This window comes from Hevea brasiliensis, chromosome 12, assembly GCF_030052815.1.
Source record: "Hevea brasiliensis isolate MT/VB/25A 57/8 chromosome 12, ASM3005281v1, whole genome shotgun sequence".
Lineage (NCBI taxonomy): Eukaryota > Viridiplantae > Streptophyta > Magnoliopsida > Malpighiales > Euphorbiaceae > Hevea > Hevea brasiliensis.
This window is the reverse complement of record NC_079504.1, coordinates 24,863,558-24,878,944: the sequence shown is the minus strand read 5'-3', so window position 1 is coordinate 24,878,944 and position 15,387 is coordinate 24,863,558. Positions and strand designations below refer to the sequence as shown.

The window sequence follows — 15,387 nt, the reverse complement described above, 5'->3', positions numbered from 1 at the left end:
AGGAAACACAAAATAATATATATGGGATTAAATGAAAATATTTTAATAATTAAAAAAATATAAATTTAGATTTAATTTTTACATAATAATTTTTTTTTTATTTAAAAATATATTATTTAAAATATAAAAATTAAATAATTAATTTTATTAAAATAAAAAATTAATAATAATTTAATTAGATTAAAATTCGTTTATTAATAGAAAAATATGGGGAGAATAAATAGTTTAAAATATAAGCCTCAATATCTAACTAATAGAAAAACTCATTAAAAGAATAACAAACAACTAGTAAAAGAAAGAAAATACTATGACCAGAGAAGCAAGTAAATACCAGATATTCTTTTCCCCAAACGCCCGAAAAGAAAAGGAAAGCTAGTTGTAAGTGGGCCTCACTTCGATGGCCCCCCATGTAATAAAGCAAAATCCTCAATTACAAAAACACCCTCTATTGCATTGGGAAACAATACTGCCGAGGTGGAAGTAAAGGGGACGTCTTCCCAAGTTCAAACGTCATCGTTTTGTCTCATCAAAATCACTTTTCCACAATTCATGATGAGGATAAATTAGTCCAAAGAAAAGTTTTGTCTGAAACTCGAGGATCGAGAATCTGACCTGTGTCTGCTCACTGTGAGCATTCGTCTCCTCCCGTAGCTAGTTAGCTCCATTCTTTCAAAAACGCTATCTTTTCTTCCTCCTCATTCTCCTTCTCTCTCACTCTTGCTGGAGGGCACTATAAGAGAAAGAAGAGGAAGCAAAAAGTGTGAAACCCTGTGAAAATCAAATCACAAAGATTCTGCAAGCCATAAATCCATTTCTTTGGTGCTAAAACTCATCCTGCTGTCTCTCACTCTGCTTTTTGTCTGCATAATCATTCTGGGTTTCGCGAGTAGCAGCAAACAAAACCCTAAAGCCCTTAAACCATTTACATTCTCTTCCATTACTTATCCAAAGCTAAAGAAGTCTTTACTCTTCCTAAAAACCTGAAGTTCTAGGTCCTCTTGAAGATGCAAAGCTCGAAAACCATCGTCCTCCTTTTGATTTTCGTCAATGTAGTAGCTTTTGTTACTTCCAAATCCACTATCGAACCCTGCTCCAACAACGACTCATGCAATGCTCTTCTTGGCTACACACTCTACACAGACCTCAAAGTCTCAGAAGTAGCTTCCCTCTTCCAAATTGATCCCATAGCTTTCCTCACAGCTAATTCCATTGACATCTCTTACCCAGATATAGAAAACCATATCCTTCCTTCGCAGCTTTTCGTAAAGATCCCAATAGTATGCTCCTGCGCTGATGGAATCCGCAAATCCGTTTCCACCCACTACAAGACGCGGCCTTCAGACACTTTGTCTTCCATTGCGGATTCGATTTATTCGGGTTTGGTGTCCGCGGACCAGATAAGGGAGGCTAATTCGATACAGGATCCTTCAGTACTGGATGTGGGGCAGAGCCTTGTAGTGCCATTGCCATGTACTTGTTTTAATGGGACTGATAATTCCTTGCCGGCAATTTATTTGTCTTATGTGGTGAAGGTGGTGGATACTTTGGCCGGGATTGCTTCCAGATATTCCACTACCATTACTGATTTGATGAATGTTAATGCTATGGGAAATCCGGCCATCAAGGCTGGTGATATACTTGCTGTGCCATTGCCAGGTAAATCGGGTTTATTTTGAAGAGTTATCTCAATGTCACTTCCTCAGTGGGTTCTTTGAATCGGTTTATTAGTTAATGTTAGCTTAGCATATATTTAGTAATCTTGTATGTTTCTTCAGTTAGTATTGAGCAAATAGGGTTGCTGGTTTTAGTTTGTTTTAGGATATGTTCGACTCTAATTGTTTGTAGGATTTATGCCAATTCTGCAAGAGTTTGTACATTTATGATATTCACTGTCAATCCAGTGGAATTTCATTTATTCCTTTTGTAAATTTAAGTCATGTCAACGTATGCTGAATGGTACTAAGTAATTGTTCACCGTTTCATTTGGTTAATGTTTTCAAATAGTTGCCAAAAGTAATAAGCTTATCGGCAGCATAAGACTAGGTTTTTACTTTACAAATTGTATTGCAGCCTGTGCTTCTAAGTTTCCAAGATATGCCTTTGATCATGGCCTGATTGTGCCAAATGGGAGCTATGCTATTTCTGCAAGTCACTGTGTGCAATGCAGCTGTGGGCCAGGAAATCTTGAGTAATTGAACTCCTCTACTTGCCTTTATGATTGTGCCTTTTGTTTTTACTATTATTGAAGACGAAAAGGCTCTTGTTATGCATATACAGTAAGTTGTTAATCTGCTCTGTGGTGTGTATCGTGTAGCTTGTACTGCATGCCTGCTTCCTTGGCGGTTTCTTGTTCAAGCATGCAGTGTAAAAATAGCAATCTCATGCTTGGGAATGTCACGTGGAAACAGAGTAGTGCTGGGTGTAATGTCACTTCTTGTAGTTATGGTGGATACGTCAATGGCAGCATCATGACCACGTATGCTATGTTTCTTAGTTGAGCCGTTTCTTCAGTAGTTGATTTAATATGCAATGCAGTTATATCCTTGTGGCTGAATCCTTCTATTTATGTTTACTCGTTATGTAGGTTGTCGACATCTCTTCAGCCTCGATGTCCAGGTAAAAGTCTGATGAATGCTATTCATTTGAGTACATAACAAATGAATTGGTGACTTCTGAGGTGTTTGAGTCTTATCGAATCTAGCATTTGACAATTTTTTTATCATTTGCATCCTATTACATATTAAATTGATCAAGTATTACAAAAGCTGGATTCCACATTCAACTGTTGATCAGTTTTTGCAATTTGCTATCCAAAAAAATAAAATGATGCAGGGCCACAGCAATTTCCTACCCTGCTAGCCCCACCTACTTCAGTGACTAGGGATGCAGTGTTTGGTCCAGCTCCAGCACCTGCGCCTGCGCCTCATTCAGATGGTTCTGGTACAACAACGCCCAGGAGTACAGTAGTATCGACAACTGGGACACTTCCTGGATTACCCCCTGTAGGCGGTCCTATTGGAGGTGCATCTGATGCTTGCTCCTTGGTGAATCCATTAGCCACGTCCCTGATTGCAATGATGTTATACAAGTTTGCCAACTTCATGATCTCCCTTTCATTGTAATTCTTCCATGAATTGCCAGTCTAGATAGATGGTGGGATTTTGGTCGGCTTGATCTCTTTATTTTTGACTGGCCCACTTACCTGCTGTATGTAACCTTCTTAATTTATTTTGACCTGCGAACTGGTTTGTGGATGCGAGAATTAGAGGGTATCGTTGTGCCTAGCTAATATTTTGTTGTGATTCCTTGCTTGCTGTAGTATGTACTTTGAGGCAAGGGCAGTTCTACTTTTGGTGATTCATTCTTGTTTGCATTATCCAGGGTTCTAGGAAATTGCTTGGGTCGTGCAATGTTTTGGCATGGAGGGTCTATTTCATTTTTGGGTGCAGGAATTTGGATTCAATTGACAATTTTTCTGTGTTCGGATAGGTTGTTATTAGATGGTTGATACTTTTTTAGAAGTTCCATTTAAAGGGGACGTTCTGGATTTGAATTCTTGACTTTCTACCTGGCTAGACAAACTTTTTTTTTCTTTTGGACCTTCTCCAGACAGGCATTCAAAAGGCATGATTTTGGAAGTAAAATATTTAATAGCTTTACCTGTGTTACTACTTGGTTGGTCTCAACTATAAGGTATGCTATGGCCTTGTAACACAGAACATATGATATGGACAGTCTATGAAGAATTGTTTTTGAACCAAGGACCATGTGTTCTGACATTGCATTTCCATTTGCTGCTGACTGCATATGAATTATTTGGTGTTGATTGTTGTGTAAGTTGGGTCAGTGTCAATATGAAAGAGAGCACTAGCTACTGCCTACTTGGTATGAAAGCGATGCTAGAGTTTGAGGATTAAGGCCTGGAAACATGCATGTGGTAATTATGCTTGTTTAACATCTTATCATTGTTAAATGCCTGAGTTGAGGAGTTACAGTTTACTTTATCAGAAAAATAGGTGAATTCATTTTTCTTTGTCGGGATAAATGATTTCATGCATTGGAAAAGGATTGGGATACCTGGATAGGTTGTTAAAACCCAGAAAAAGAACTGTTTAAGAAATTATTGAGTGAGATGTAAGCATGTTTGCTCGTATTTACAAATCAATTGAACCGCACGTCGCTGAATTCATCTCCGTGAGTGAGAGGGAAAGTAAAAAAGAGTTATAGCACAGAAAGATGTTCATCACTCATCTGTGATGAACAGATTACAGACAGAAGCAGCCAACTAAGACAACGAAACCTCAGTGGATAATCCTGCAGGCCACAAAACTAACAATAAAGACAGAATTGCAAGGCATCTCGATAAACTTTTGTTAATGATTGAGGCAGGCAGCAACTTGTTAGGAAATTTCTAAAACATCCCAGGAAATTTGTAACATACACTGATAACATTAAGAAATTGTTCTATTTACAAACATAAAAATTCATTTTTTTCTTATTTAAAGGAGAGTGAAAACTATAAACATACGAGAAAAAGAGTATGTAATTCAAAAACACTGAATAATCGCTCAACAACGAAAAATTTTATGTAGAACGATATTCATTGTTCATGACGAATTCCATTTCAATTTCATCGTCCATTATAGATTCTCTCTGGCAATGCCCATTTTGTATGCGCTGCTGCTTTAGCCTCCAATGGGTTAAGAGTTTTCCATTTGTTTCAGTCGTGTGGGCTTCAGCCTACCATTACCTTATATAAGGCGCAACAAACAAGCATAAGTAACAAAAGCAGAGCATTAGTCATCAGCACTTGTGCAGCAACGAAAGTGAATTCTAATTCGTTTTCTTTCCCTCCAACAACAAATCAATCCATTGTTAGATACCAATCCATTCTTCTGGACCACTTCTTCTCTCCCATTTTTCCAATTTCTCTCGCAGGTATTCTCTCTCTTTCCACCAAACCCTAAAGTCTCTGTTCCTTTCTTTGCAAAATCAAATAGTAGCAGTTTCCCTCCACTTTCTACAGAATAAAGGATTTTGTGTCCCTTTTCTTTATTAGTGTGTGTGTGTCTATATATATATATATATATATATATATTGGGTTTCAGGTGCTTGCTTTTTGGAATTCCCTTTTGCTACTCAATCAACTGAATCAAGAGGTAGTGGTTGCTGCTGGGTATAATTCCTGCAACTATATTATGATTCGTCTTTGGCCACGAACCAGAGCTCTGAGGACGGGAGATTGCCTGCTTTACTTCAATTTGTTGCAGAAATTGGAGGAGTTCATAATCAGAGATGAGAAGTTGGGAAAGGAGAAGCCTCAAGGGAAGATCGCTTCTTCGGGGTCATTCATTGTCCATGGCGCTTTGTTGTATCCTTCATGGGTATTAGTTTTTTATTCATTGTTCTAAAGTTTACTCACGGTAATAAGTGTCATTTGGAGGCTTTATTGCGTTGTATGCGAGTAAGTGTGTGAAAAAGGGGCCATTATAACAAAATTGTACGTATTTAGGGGAAAGATAGGCAACCGGGAGTTCGCAAAAGTGCCTGCTCTGGCGTTGCATGTGCTGATAACTGCCGATTCCTCACTAACTTATTTTATTATTGATGGTTTGATTTGAATTGGAGAAAGATATGCAACGGCTTTTTTGCACAGGGCCGCTAAATCCTCAACCTCGAGTGAGTGTTCACACATTTAACAGCGAATTTGTATTTGATTAAGCATTCAATCAACAGTTATTGTTTCTAATTTTTTATCATATAGCTGAATAGAACTGATATATGATTGATAGGCTATCTTGTAGTATCATTTTTGGTGAATTTCAAACATCATAATGAACTTCATTGGTTCTTTAAAAGATATTTTTATTTAGTTTTCTCACCACATCTACTTGATCATTGTTGTGGTAGACAGACAACCCTTATTTGTTTTTGCCACACAAAGTTAGCAATCAATGTGGAGGAGTTCTGTTTATGTTTTGACAGGTCCTCATTACTTATTGTCTGGACAAAGGAAATTGATTTGTATAATTAATCTTGTTAAGCCAGTTCAGATGTTGTGGCTAGTTGTATAATAACATGACACACTGCTTTTTGTTTGATGAATTTAGCTCAGTCAATTAGCCATTTACTAAACTTTTATTTTCTTACCACATTACTGACATACAAAGGGCAGATTTTGTGTTTGCAGGGATCTCTGGATGGACCTGAACAGTATGTCTTACGAGAATTTGGCTTTATATATTTTTTTCCCTCAATCCTTGACCTTTCTTTCTTTGGTGGGGGTTGTGACTTTCCAGATAAATGAATGCAATATTCTCTGCTCATCGCTCTATGGTGAGACAGTGCATTGGGTTTTTCCCTTTTGGGCTGTATTTTTATTATCCTATTCTGTATGCGGCAATTTGATTGAAAGCTTATTGTTGCTTACTCAATAGTTTTATTTTGTGTCAAGCCATTTGGCAATCACTATGTGGTAAGTGGTATGAAGGAGCTAAATATTAGAATCTTAGTTGTATTCCACTGAATTTAATTACCAAAATGTCATAAGGAAATCATTTTCCAGCATTTTATCTGTAAATTGTAAATAGCACAAATCCTTATTTGACTAGGCAACTGATAGAATGAACTGGACAAGATGCTGTTGAACAACTTATAGGCTTATTAACTTAAATTTCTTTTCCTTTTCTGCAAGTTTGAATAATTTGATTTCCTAGTTTCATATATCTTGATTATAGTCATGATGACAGACTGTTATGTTCATTTAAGTATTTTAATGTGTGAGAAAGGCTAACGTTTTCACCATTTAAGAAAAATGAAAGTTGTTACTTATTATCTTTGTGTTGTTTTGAATCATGTTACCGTGTACATAGCACATATCTATGAAATTATAATTTGTAGGAATATTACCTAAAGCAGATTGCCAAAGTGGGCTGGTATTTGTAATATTTCATTTCAAAGGAATAAAATCATATGGAACACATTACCTTGCGTTTTTTCCCCCATTGTGTACATTTGGTTAAGTTTGCAATAGGCTTCTGTGAATTTTTTCAATTGCTGCTGATATTTGGATCATGTTCTTTTCAAGATTGTGACATATATTTTGTTGATTTGCACCTCCTGCAGGTGCCTATAGACACTTGTTATGTCAGTGCTCATTATTCAGCCTTCTTACAGCAGGTAGGCTATTGTTATAGAATATAGATGAGTGTTCTTTGCAAACTCAAGAGAATTTGCTTTCCTGATTTCATGCGAAGCATATCTATCAGGCTTCTTATATAACAGGGGCAGTGTATGTAAAACCTCAACATTTGGATGGCCTATTACAATATGTAGTGGTAAGATTCATGTTGGCAGCAATATGTTTTGTTGTTTGAGTAATCTACCATTAGAATTGCAGTTAAATTTGAATGATCTTTTTGGTTCTATATTATGTCATCATTATTTTGCATATACAACTATGTTCCATCTGTTGATTAAAACCCTTTTAATTTGGGTCTCTAGTTTTTTCTTGTCCCTTTTATTTTTGACATTTTTAACTAATATGATGTTCTTGTTAACTGTTTTTGCAACTGACTTGCATTCTCGTAGCTTCTTGCAACTACCTAGGCCTGCAGGAGTGGATTTCCGAGCATTGTAAGTTATGACCATCAGGGAAGTGTTTGCAAAAAAATTACTTGCTTTCATGTTATTTTTATATAATTAATGGAGCCCAAGATTGATCAGAATTTGGAAACTGATTTCGGCTGCTATATAAGCAGTGACGGAGCCAGCATTTTGGCTTAGGGGGGCCCAATTAAAATACATGATTTATTAATAAATTACTTACTTAGGTATGTAAATCAGTGATTTAGCCTATAATTATGCAATCTTAGCCTATAATTATGGTGCAGGTCAAAACATATATTCTGCCTATAGTCATGATCCTTAATTTATGTAAATTTCCTAGATTAGTTCCTTTCTATAGGATTTTCTTATTTTAGCTATTCAGTACACTGTATATAAATAGGATCTTTGTATACATGAGGACATACAGTTGTTTTGACAATTCTTTTATGAAATACCAATATTAGCAATTATCAAGTTTACATGGTATCAGAGCTTGGTTTTGCTTTGATCCTCGAAGAGTCATTTTAAGACAATTTTGATTGTCTCAGTTTCAGCATCAATAGCACCACTGGTGATTGCTTGCTTCACGTACAAGGATTGCTGAATCTGCTTCCTTTGGTTTCTCCACTCTAGGTGTGATATGTACCTTACTTCCTATAATTCTATGGATTGTGATAAATCTGATACAATATCTGTTAAGTTTAATGGGAGGAACTATTCCCTATGGGAATTTCATTTTCGTATTTTTATTGAAGGAAAGGAACTTTTGAATGTTTTGGATGGTTCATTAAAGGAGCTTACAGATGATAAAGAAAAAGCAAAATGGAGAGTCAATAATACTAGAATTATTACTTGGATTTTAAATTCAGTTGAGAAAGATATAGCTTTAAGCTTGAGACCTTTTAGTACTGCTAATGAAATTTGGGTCCACTTACAGAAGTTATATTCTCAACCAAATCATGCTAGATTGTTTGAAATAGAATATGAAATTGCTAGAATCAATCAAGATGATAGGGATGTACATACATTTTACTCTGAACTCATAGGATTATGGACTGAACTTGATATGGTTTCTATGAGTCTTGTTGACAAATCAGCTTATGCAGATTTAAAGAAAGGGATAGAAATAGGGTGCTGCAATTTCTTATGAAGCCTAGGCTAGAATTTGAGAATATAAGGGCTAATATAGCTAATCGTGGGATCATAGATTTTGATTCAGTTTTGGGAGAGTTACTTCGAGAGGAAACTCGACTACGAACTCAAGCTAATTTAGATGCAAAAACTAATAATGTTGGTACTATCTTTTTTGCTTTTTATAGTAGACCACCAATGAAGAAAATGACTAGGGAAAATGGAACAATTCAGTGCAGATTTTGTGGAGAAATGGGGCATATACAGTCTCATTGCAAGAAGACGAATGTGTGCAATTACTGTAAGAAGAAGGGACATGTGATACTTGAGTGTCGTCTCCTGCAAAGGAACAAGCACAACTAAGCTGCCTTCTAAGTTTTTTTTTTAATTAAAAAAAAAAATAAACCAAACACTTACTTACCTAATGCAGCCACACCACTCCCTCAGCACAACCGCTTTTCCTCAACCTCACGAAGACAGCAGAGCATCGCAGACGCTACTTCACGACGACAGGGACGGATCATCGGGGTTCTTCCTTTCGAGACAGAACAGGTACGCCACTACGCCCTCTCTCTTTTTGTCTTCTTCTTCTTTCGTCGCTGCGATCTCTCTCTCTCACGAGTCACGACTTCTTCTTCTTCTTTCTTTTAGAGATCGATCTCTCTCACCACGTCTTTTTCTTTTTTGCTTTCTCCCTCTCCACTTTTCTTCTTTCCTGCGTAATGTTTTTTTTTTCTTTTTTTTTTCCCCTCACGTCTCCTTCTTCTTTCAGCAGTGAGCAATCCCTTTTTATTTATTTATTTTTTCTTTTTTTTCCCCTCACTCACGTCTCCTTCTTCTTTCAGCAGTGAGCAGTCCCTTTTTATTTTTTTTTATTTTTCTTTTTTTTCCCCCTCACGTCTCCTTCTTCTTTCAGCAGTGAGCAGTCCCTTTTTATTTATTTATTTATTTTCCTTCTCCTCCTTATTATTAATTAGTTATTATTAATTAATTGTTTAGTTGTTAATTTAATTATTTTATTTTTGATTTTTGTTAATTAATTATTTACAATTTATGAGTATTGGTAAATTGATTATTTTACTTTGTATTTTTGTTTAATTATTTGATTGATTAATATGGGTATTGTTGATTTGTTGGTAATTAGTTTAATTTTTATTTGTTATTCTTGTTAATTTGATTAGTTTTACTTTTTACCTTATTAATTAGACATTATTTGTTAATTAATTGTTTATTTTATATAGATATTATTAATTTATTGTTAATTTGATTTTTTATCTTTTTATTATTGTTAATTAATTGTTTAATTTATATGGGTATTGTTAATTTGTTATTTAATTAGTTTACCTTTTACTTGTTATTCTTATTAATTAGTTTTAGTTTGATTAATTTTGTTTTTTTCTTGTTAATTAAATATTAGATGTTTATTTTATATGGGTATTATTAATTTATTATTAATTTGAATATTTTCTTTTTGTTCTTGATAAGTAATTGTGTAATTTATATGGACATTATTACTTTGTTGTTAATTAGTCTACTTTTTACTTCTTACTATTGTTAATTAGTTGTTAGATTAATTAGTTTTACTTTTGTCTTGTTAATTAGACATTAGTTGTTAATTAGTTGTTTATTTTATATGGTATTATTAATTTATTACTAATTTGATGATTTTACTTTTTGTTCTTATTAATTAATTGTTTAATTTATATGGGCATTGTTAATTTGTTGTTAATTAGTTTACTGTTTTACTTTTTACTTATCATTATTGTTAATTACTTATTTAATTTATATTGGGTATTGTTAATTTGTTGTTAATTTATTTATTTTTTATTCTTGTTAATTTTTTTGTTAGATTATAAATGGGTGATAAGAATAATACATCTAGATCTTCTGCTAGTAGTAGAAGAACGGACTCAGGATGGGCACATGTGATTCAAGTTAGTGAAAATAATACCAATGATCTTCAATGCATGTACTGTATGAAAGTTTATAAAGGAGGAATTAATAGAATCAAGCAACATCTTACTGGAGGTTACAAAAATGTAGTTCGGTATCCAAAATATCCAGAAGATGTAAGGAATCAAATGCAGGAATTCATTGCTAAAAAAAGAGAGCAAAAATCAATTATGAATATGGAAAGACCACCTGAATTTGATGATGTTGAAGTACTGGGATTAGATGAAAATGAAGAAGAGGAAGAGTTGATGCAAGAAATTGGCAGTGAAAGAAGAAGGCAAGTACTGGAGGTTACAGGTACTAGTGCTTCAAAAAAATCAAAAGTTTTACCACCACAAAGTAGTAGAGGGCCTATTGACTGTTATTTTTCCCCTAGACCTACTATTATGGGAAAAAATATGAGGCAAACTACCATTGATGAAAATAGTCCAGCTAAAAAGGAGTTAAGGGAGCGTGCTTGTGTTGCCATAGCACGATGGATGTATGATGTAGGAATAGCTTTTAATGCTGTGAATTATGATAGCTTTGGGAAAATGATTCGAGCAATTGGAAATTGTGGGAGAGAAATAAAACCTCCAAGTTTTCATGAGGTTAGAGTTCGGTTACCTAACAAAGAAGTGCAAATCATAAATGATCTTCTCGAGTCTCATAAAGAAGAATGGGAAAATTATGGATGTACATTGATGTGTGATGGATGGACAGATAGAAAAGGGAGAACCTTGATTAATTTCTTGGCTAATAGTCCAAAGGGAAGTGTATTTATTAAATCAATTGATGCAAGTGATGAATCAAAGACAGCGGCATTGTTGGCTAGTTTGATTGAGAAAGAATTGATAAAAATTGGTCCCGAAAAAGTGGTTCAAGTTGTTACAAATAATGCATCAAATAATGTTGCGGCAGGTAAAATTTTTATTTAATTTTTTCTATTACTAAAAAAAATATCATTTTATTTTTATTATTAATAGAATGAATTTTTATACTTGTTTATGACAGGGAGAATATTGGAAGTAAATTTTCCTCATTTATACTGGACTCCATGTTCAGCCTATTGTATAGATTTGATGTTGGAGGATATTTTTAAGATCCGTGTTTTCAAAGAAACATTCCGCAAAGCTGTTGAGCTTACTGGTTTCATAAATGGCTCTTCAGGAGTTCTAAATATGTTGCGGAAGTTTACTAATGGAGTAGAATTGCTAAGGCCAGGGCAAACTAGATTTGCTACTGCTTTTATTACACTGGGAAGGATTCATCTTCAGAAAGCCAACATTAGAAAAATGTTTACTTCAGAAAGTTGGACAACTAGTAAATGAGCTAAAGAGGTGAAAGGCAAAAAGTGTGAAAGGACGGTTTTGAGTCCTGCCTTCTGGAATCATGTTGTTTATGCTCTTAAGGTTTCCGGTCCTCTTGTTCGTGTGCTTCGACTTGTTGATAATGAAAAAAAACCAGCTATGGGATATATTTATGAAGCCATGGATAGGGCTAAAGAAGCCATTGCCAACTCACTCAATGGCAATGAAGAGAAATACAAGAGCATTTTTGAGATTATTGATGCAAGATGGTCACTTCAATTGCATCGTCCTTTGTATGCTGCTGGATACTTTTTGAATCCTAAATTTTTTTTATCCAAATAAGATGATAATTGAATCTGATGAAGAGGTCAATACAGGATTGCTTTCGTGCATTCATAAAATGGAAAAAAATTCAGCAAAAGTTGACATGATTCTTGATGAAATTGAGAGATACAAGACAGCTGCAGGAACCTTTGGTTTCATTTCAAGAACGCTTGGACAATTTGGTATATGTGAAGTACAATAGAGCGTTGCTACGCCGACACACTTTTGGGGATATCACAACACCTGTTGATTTGGCAAATATTGATGAAAGTAATGAGTGGTTGCTTGGTGAATTAGAAAAAGGCGATGGGGATGATGATGATGATGATTCTCTTGTTTTCATGAATGACGTGTTGACCTGGGGTGATGTTGGTAGAGCAGCTGGAGTTTCTGAATCTCGTTATGAATCGAGATCGGCTGCAAGATCAACACCAGTTGAAACTCCATCATTTCGAAGGCCTCGTGCAATGAGAGGTGCATCCTCTTCGCAAGTTGATGATGATGAAGAGGAGGAAGAATTTGTGATGGCCGTTGTTGAAAATGAAGATGATTTTGGAAATCTTGATGATGAGTAGTTTTAGTTATAAGTTTTTTATGTACTTCTTGCATTTTGTTTATTATGACTTACAACTTATTTTTATGTATTGAAGTCTGAACTTCTATAATTTACATTTTCTATTATGTGACTTATGACTTGTTTCTAATTTTTTATTTATTATGTATAATTTTATAGCATCACTTTTATCATATATATCTGCTAAAAATTCAGGTATGAACTATTTCTTTTTTTAATATCTCTTATTATTATGTGTGTTTTTACTTATGCTATATATTCTAATTTTACAGTATCATACTTTCACTTGTATCTTATACTTAAGCTGGAAATACAGGTATGCACTATTTTCAATTTCTCTTATTTTAGATATAAACATAATGGAAATAATTATTTTTTTTCTTTTTAATATGTTTTTTTACTTATCAACTATTTAAATGTGTGTGTGTGTGTGTGTGTGTGTGTGTGTGTATAATTTAAACAATTAAAGTTATGGCGCCTTACTTCAAAAAGGCCTTCGCCTCGCCTCTCGCCTATCGCCTAAGGCCATAGAGTACTCTATCGCCTTAGTGTCGCCTTTCGCCTTGATAACACTGCCTTATTCACTTCAAATGGACCTGCAGAGCAAGAAGTGCCCAATACCACTAGTGATCAATCTCACTCAAGATGCTATACAACAAATGATTCAATCTACTTTACAATCAGCTATTCCAAGTGCTATGTCCTCTGCTTTATCTGCTGCTAGTTTATCAGGTAGAAAAACTCAATCATCTCCTTGGTTTCTTGATTCCGGAGCCTTTAATCATATGTCTAGCAAAAAACAATTTTTCTCTAAACTTCAACCATGCTCACCAAATGGTACTGTCATTACTGCTAATGGAGAACAACTTCCTATTAAGGGTGTTGAAACTCTTTCTTTGGCCAAGTCTCTACCCCTCCCTAATTCTCTTTATATTCCCACATTAACTGCAAATTTGATTTCTGTTGGTTGATCAAAATTGCTCAGTTAATTTTTCTCCTTCAGGATGTGTTATACAGGACTTGCAAATTGGGAAAGTGATCGGGAAGGGGCATAAGCAAGGGCGATTATTCCCGTTGGACCTGGATATCCCTTCTACACCTCATTGCGCCAAAAAGTATTCTATTCTATTTTGTCATTTTGTTTCTTTAGCTTCCAAATTTTCATTAGCTAATAAAAAGTGGTGTCTTTGGCATCGACGCCTTGGACACCCTCATGACAATAGGCTCAAACACATGTTTAATTCTAGTTTTCTTACTGAAAAATTAAGCATTCCTATTGATTTGCTTTCTTTAAAGTGTTAAAGTTGTTCTCTTGGTAAAGCTATAAAACTCCCTTTTTCTCATAGTACTTCTAAAGTAGAGGAACCATTGGAGTTAATACATGCTGATTTATGGGGTCAATCTCCAATTCTATCTCGATTGGGCTATAGATACTTTGTTCTTTTCATTGACCATCATACAAGGTACACTTGGGTATATTTTTTTAGTACAAAATCTGATCTGTTGCAAAACCTTTTTTCACTATGATAAAGACACAATTTGGAAAGATTATTAAAAAATTTAGGTCTGATGCTAGTGGAGAATTTTGCTCTTCAATGCTTAATACTTTCTTTTAAGAAAAGGGAACCATACCACAGCAATCATGTCCACAAACACCTGAACAAAATGGTGTGGTGGAAAGAAAAAATCACCATGTTGTTGAACTTGCTCGTACCCTTTTTCTTGAATCTCATGTACCACCAAAATTCTTGGTTGAAGTCGTACATACAGCAGCATATTTATCAATTGACAACCAACTCCAATGCTTGACAACAAATCACCTTGGTTTTGTTTATATAAAAAATTTCCTGATTATTCTTCACTTTGTGTTTTTGGATGGTGTATTTTGTTTTATTACCCCCTCATGAACGTACCAAATTATCCCCTAAAGTTGCCAAATGTGTGTTTCTTGGTTATAGTGATAAACATAAAGGATATATATGTTATGATTTTGACACAAAAAAGGATACGCATCTCTCGTCATGTCACTTTTTTTGAAAATTCATTCTTTTTTCCTTCATCTCAAGCTTCTTATTGCCCAAACACTAATGAGTCTATCTCTTTCTTACCTTTTTTTCCTAATGATTCTCTAACCTCTTCATTAGAAGTTGATCCAGGTTCAATGGTGACTCAACCTATTATACCTCAACCTGATTGCAATTCCGAGGGTCCTTTAGTTACTCTTGAATCCACTCCAACCTCACCAACACAGTCACCATTAACTCCACCACCACGACGGTCACTTCGTCCCAACCTTGGCCATCCTCCAAATCGATATGGTTACTCTCCAGAGCAGTATGGTCCTTCCACTTCTTTTTTTAACACCCTTGAATCTATTCCTATACCTTCTACCTATAAGCAAGCAGTAAAGCATGCTTGTTGGAGACGTGCAATGGAAGAAGGACTTATGGCTCTTGAAACTAATCATACTTGGGACTTAGTTCCTGTCCCAACGAATGCTTCATTGAT

The 15,387-nt window shown here is 34.9% G+C and overlaps 2 protein-coding genes and 1 long non-coding RNA gene across 5 annotated transcripts; 2 read left to right on the top strand and 1 right to left on the bottom strand.

Annotated features, from left to right (window-relative positions):
* Nucleotides 1-595: 595 nt before the first annotated feature.
* On the top strand, nt 596-3,361 carry LOC110640398 (lysM domain-containing GPI-anchored protein 1). Its single transcript, XM_021791691.2, has 5 exons — nt 596-1,656; nt 2,071-2,188; nt 2,315-2,476; nt 2,585-2,616; nt 2,833-3,361. Exons 1-5 carry the CDS (start codon nt 1,005-1,007, stop codon nt 3,120-3,122), a joined length of 1,254 nt encoding a protein of 417 aa, XP_021647383.2. The 5' UTR covers nt 596-1,004; the 3' UTR covers nt 3,123-3,361.
* Nucleotides 3,362-8,876: 5,515 nt separating this feature from the next.
* LOC110640421 (uncharacterized) lies at nt 8,877-9,308 on the bottom strand. The gene is made up of 2 exons (XR_002492083.2): nt 9,161-9,308; nt 8,877-9,078 (listed from the first exon to the last, which is right to left on the bottom strand). It is a non-coding gene; the product is annotated as an uncharacterized LOC110640421 (long non-coding RNA).
* Nucleotides 9,152-12,995, top strand: LOC110640419 (uncharacterized). Of its 3 annotated transcripts, none has more exons than XM_058131320.1 (3): nt 9,152-9,291; nt 10,589-11,592; nt 11,686-12,995. In XM_058131320.1, the coding sequence occupies exons 2-3, from the start codon at nt 10,596-10,598 to the stop codon at nt 12,000-12,002; spliced, it is 1,314 nt and encodes a 437-aa protein (XP_057987303.1). In that variant the 5' UTR covers nt 9,152-9,291; nt 10,589-10,595; the 3' UTR covers nt 12,003-12,995. The 3 variants fall into 3 exon arrangements, 2 of the variants coding, with proteins under 2 accessions (XP_057987303.1, XP_057987302.1); XR_009142063.1 differs by lacking the exon at nt 9,152-9,291 and having other exon boundaries at nt 9,621-11,592; nt 11,686-12,274; nt 12,359-12,995; XM_058131319.1 differs by lacking the exon at nt 9,152-9,291 and having other exon boundaries at nt 9,621-11,592.
* The last annotated feature ends 2,392 nt before the right edge of the window (nt 12,996-15,387 follow it).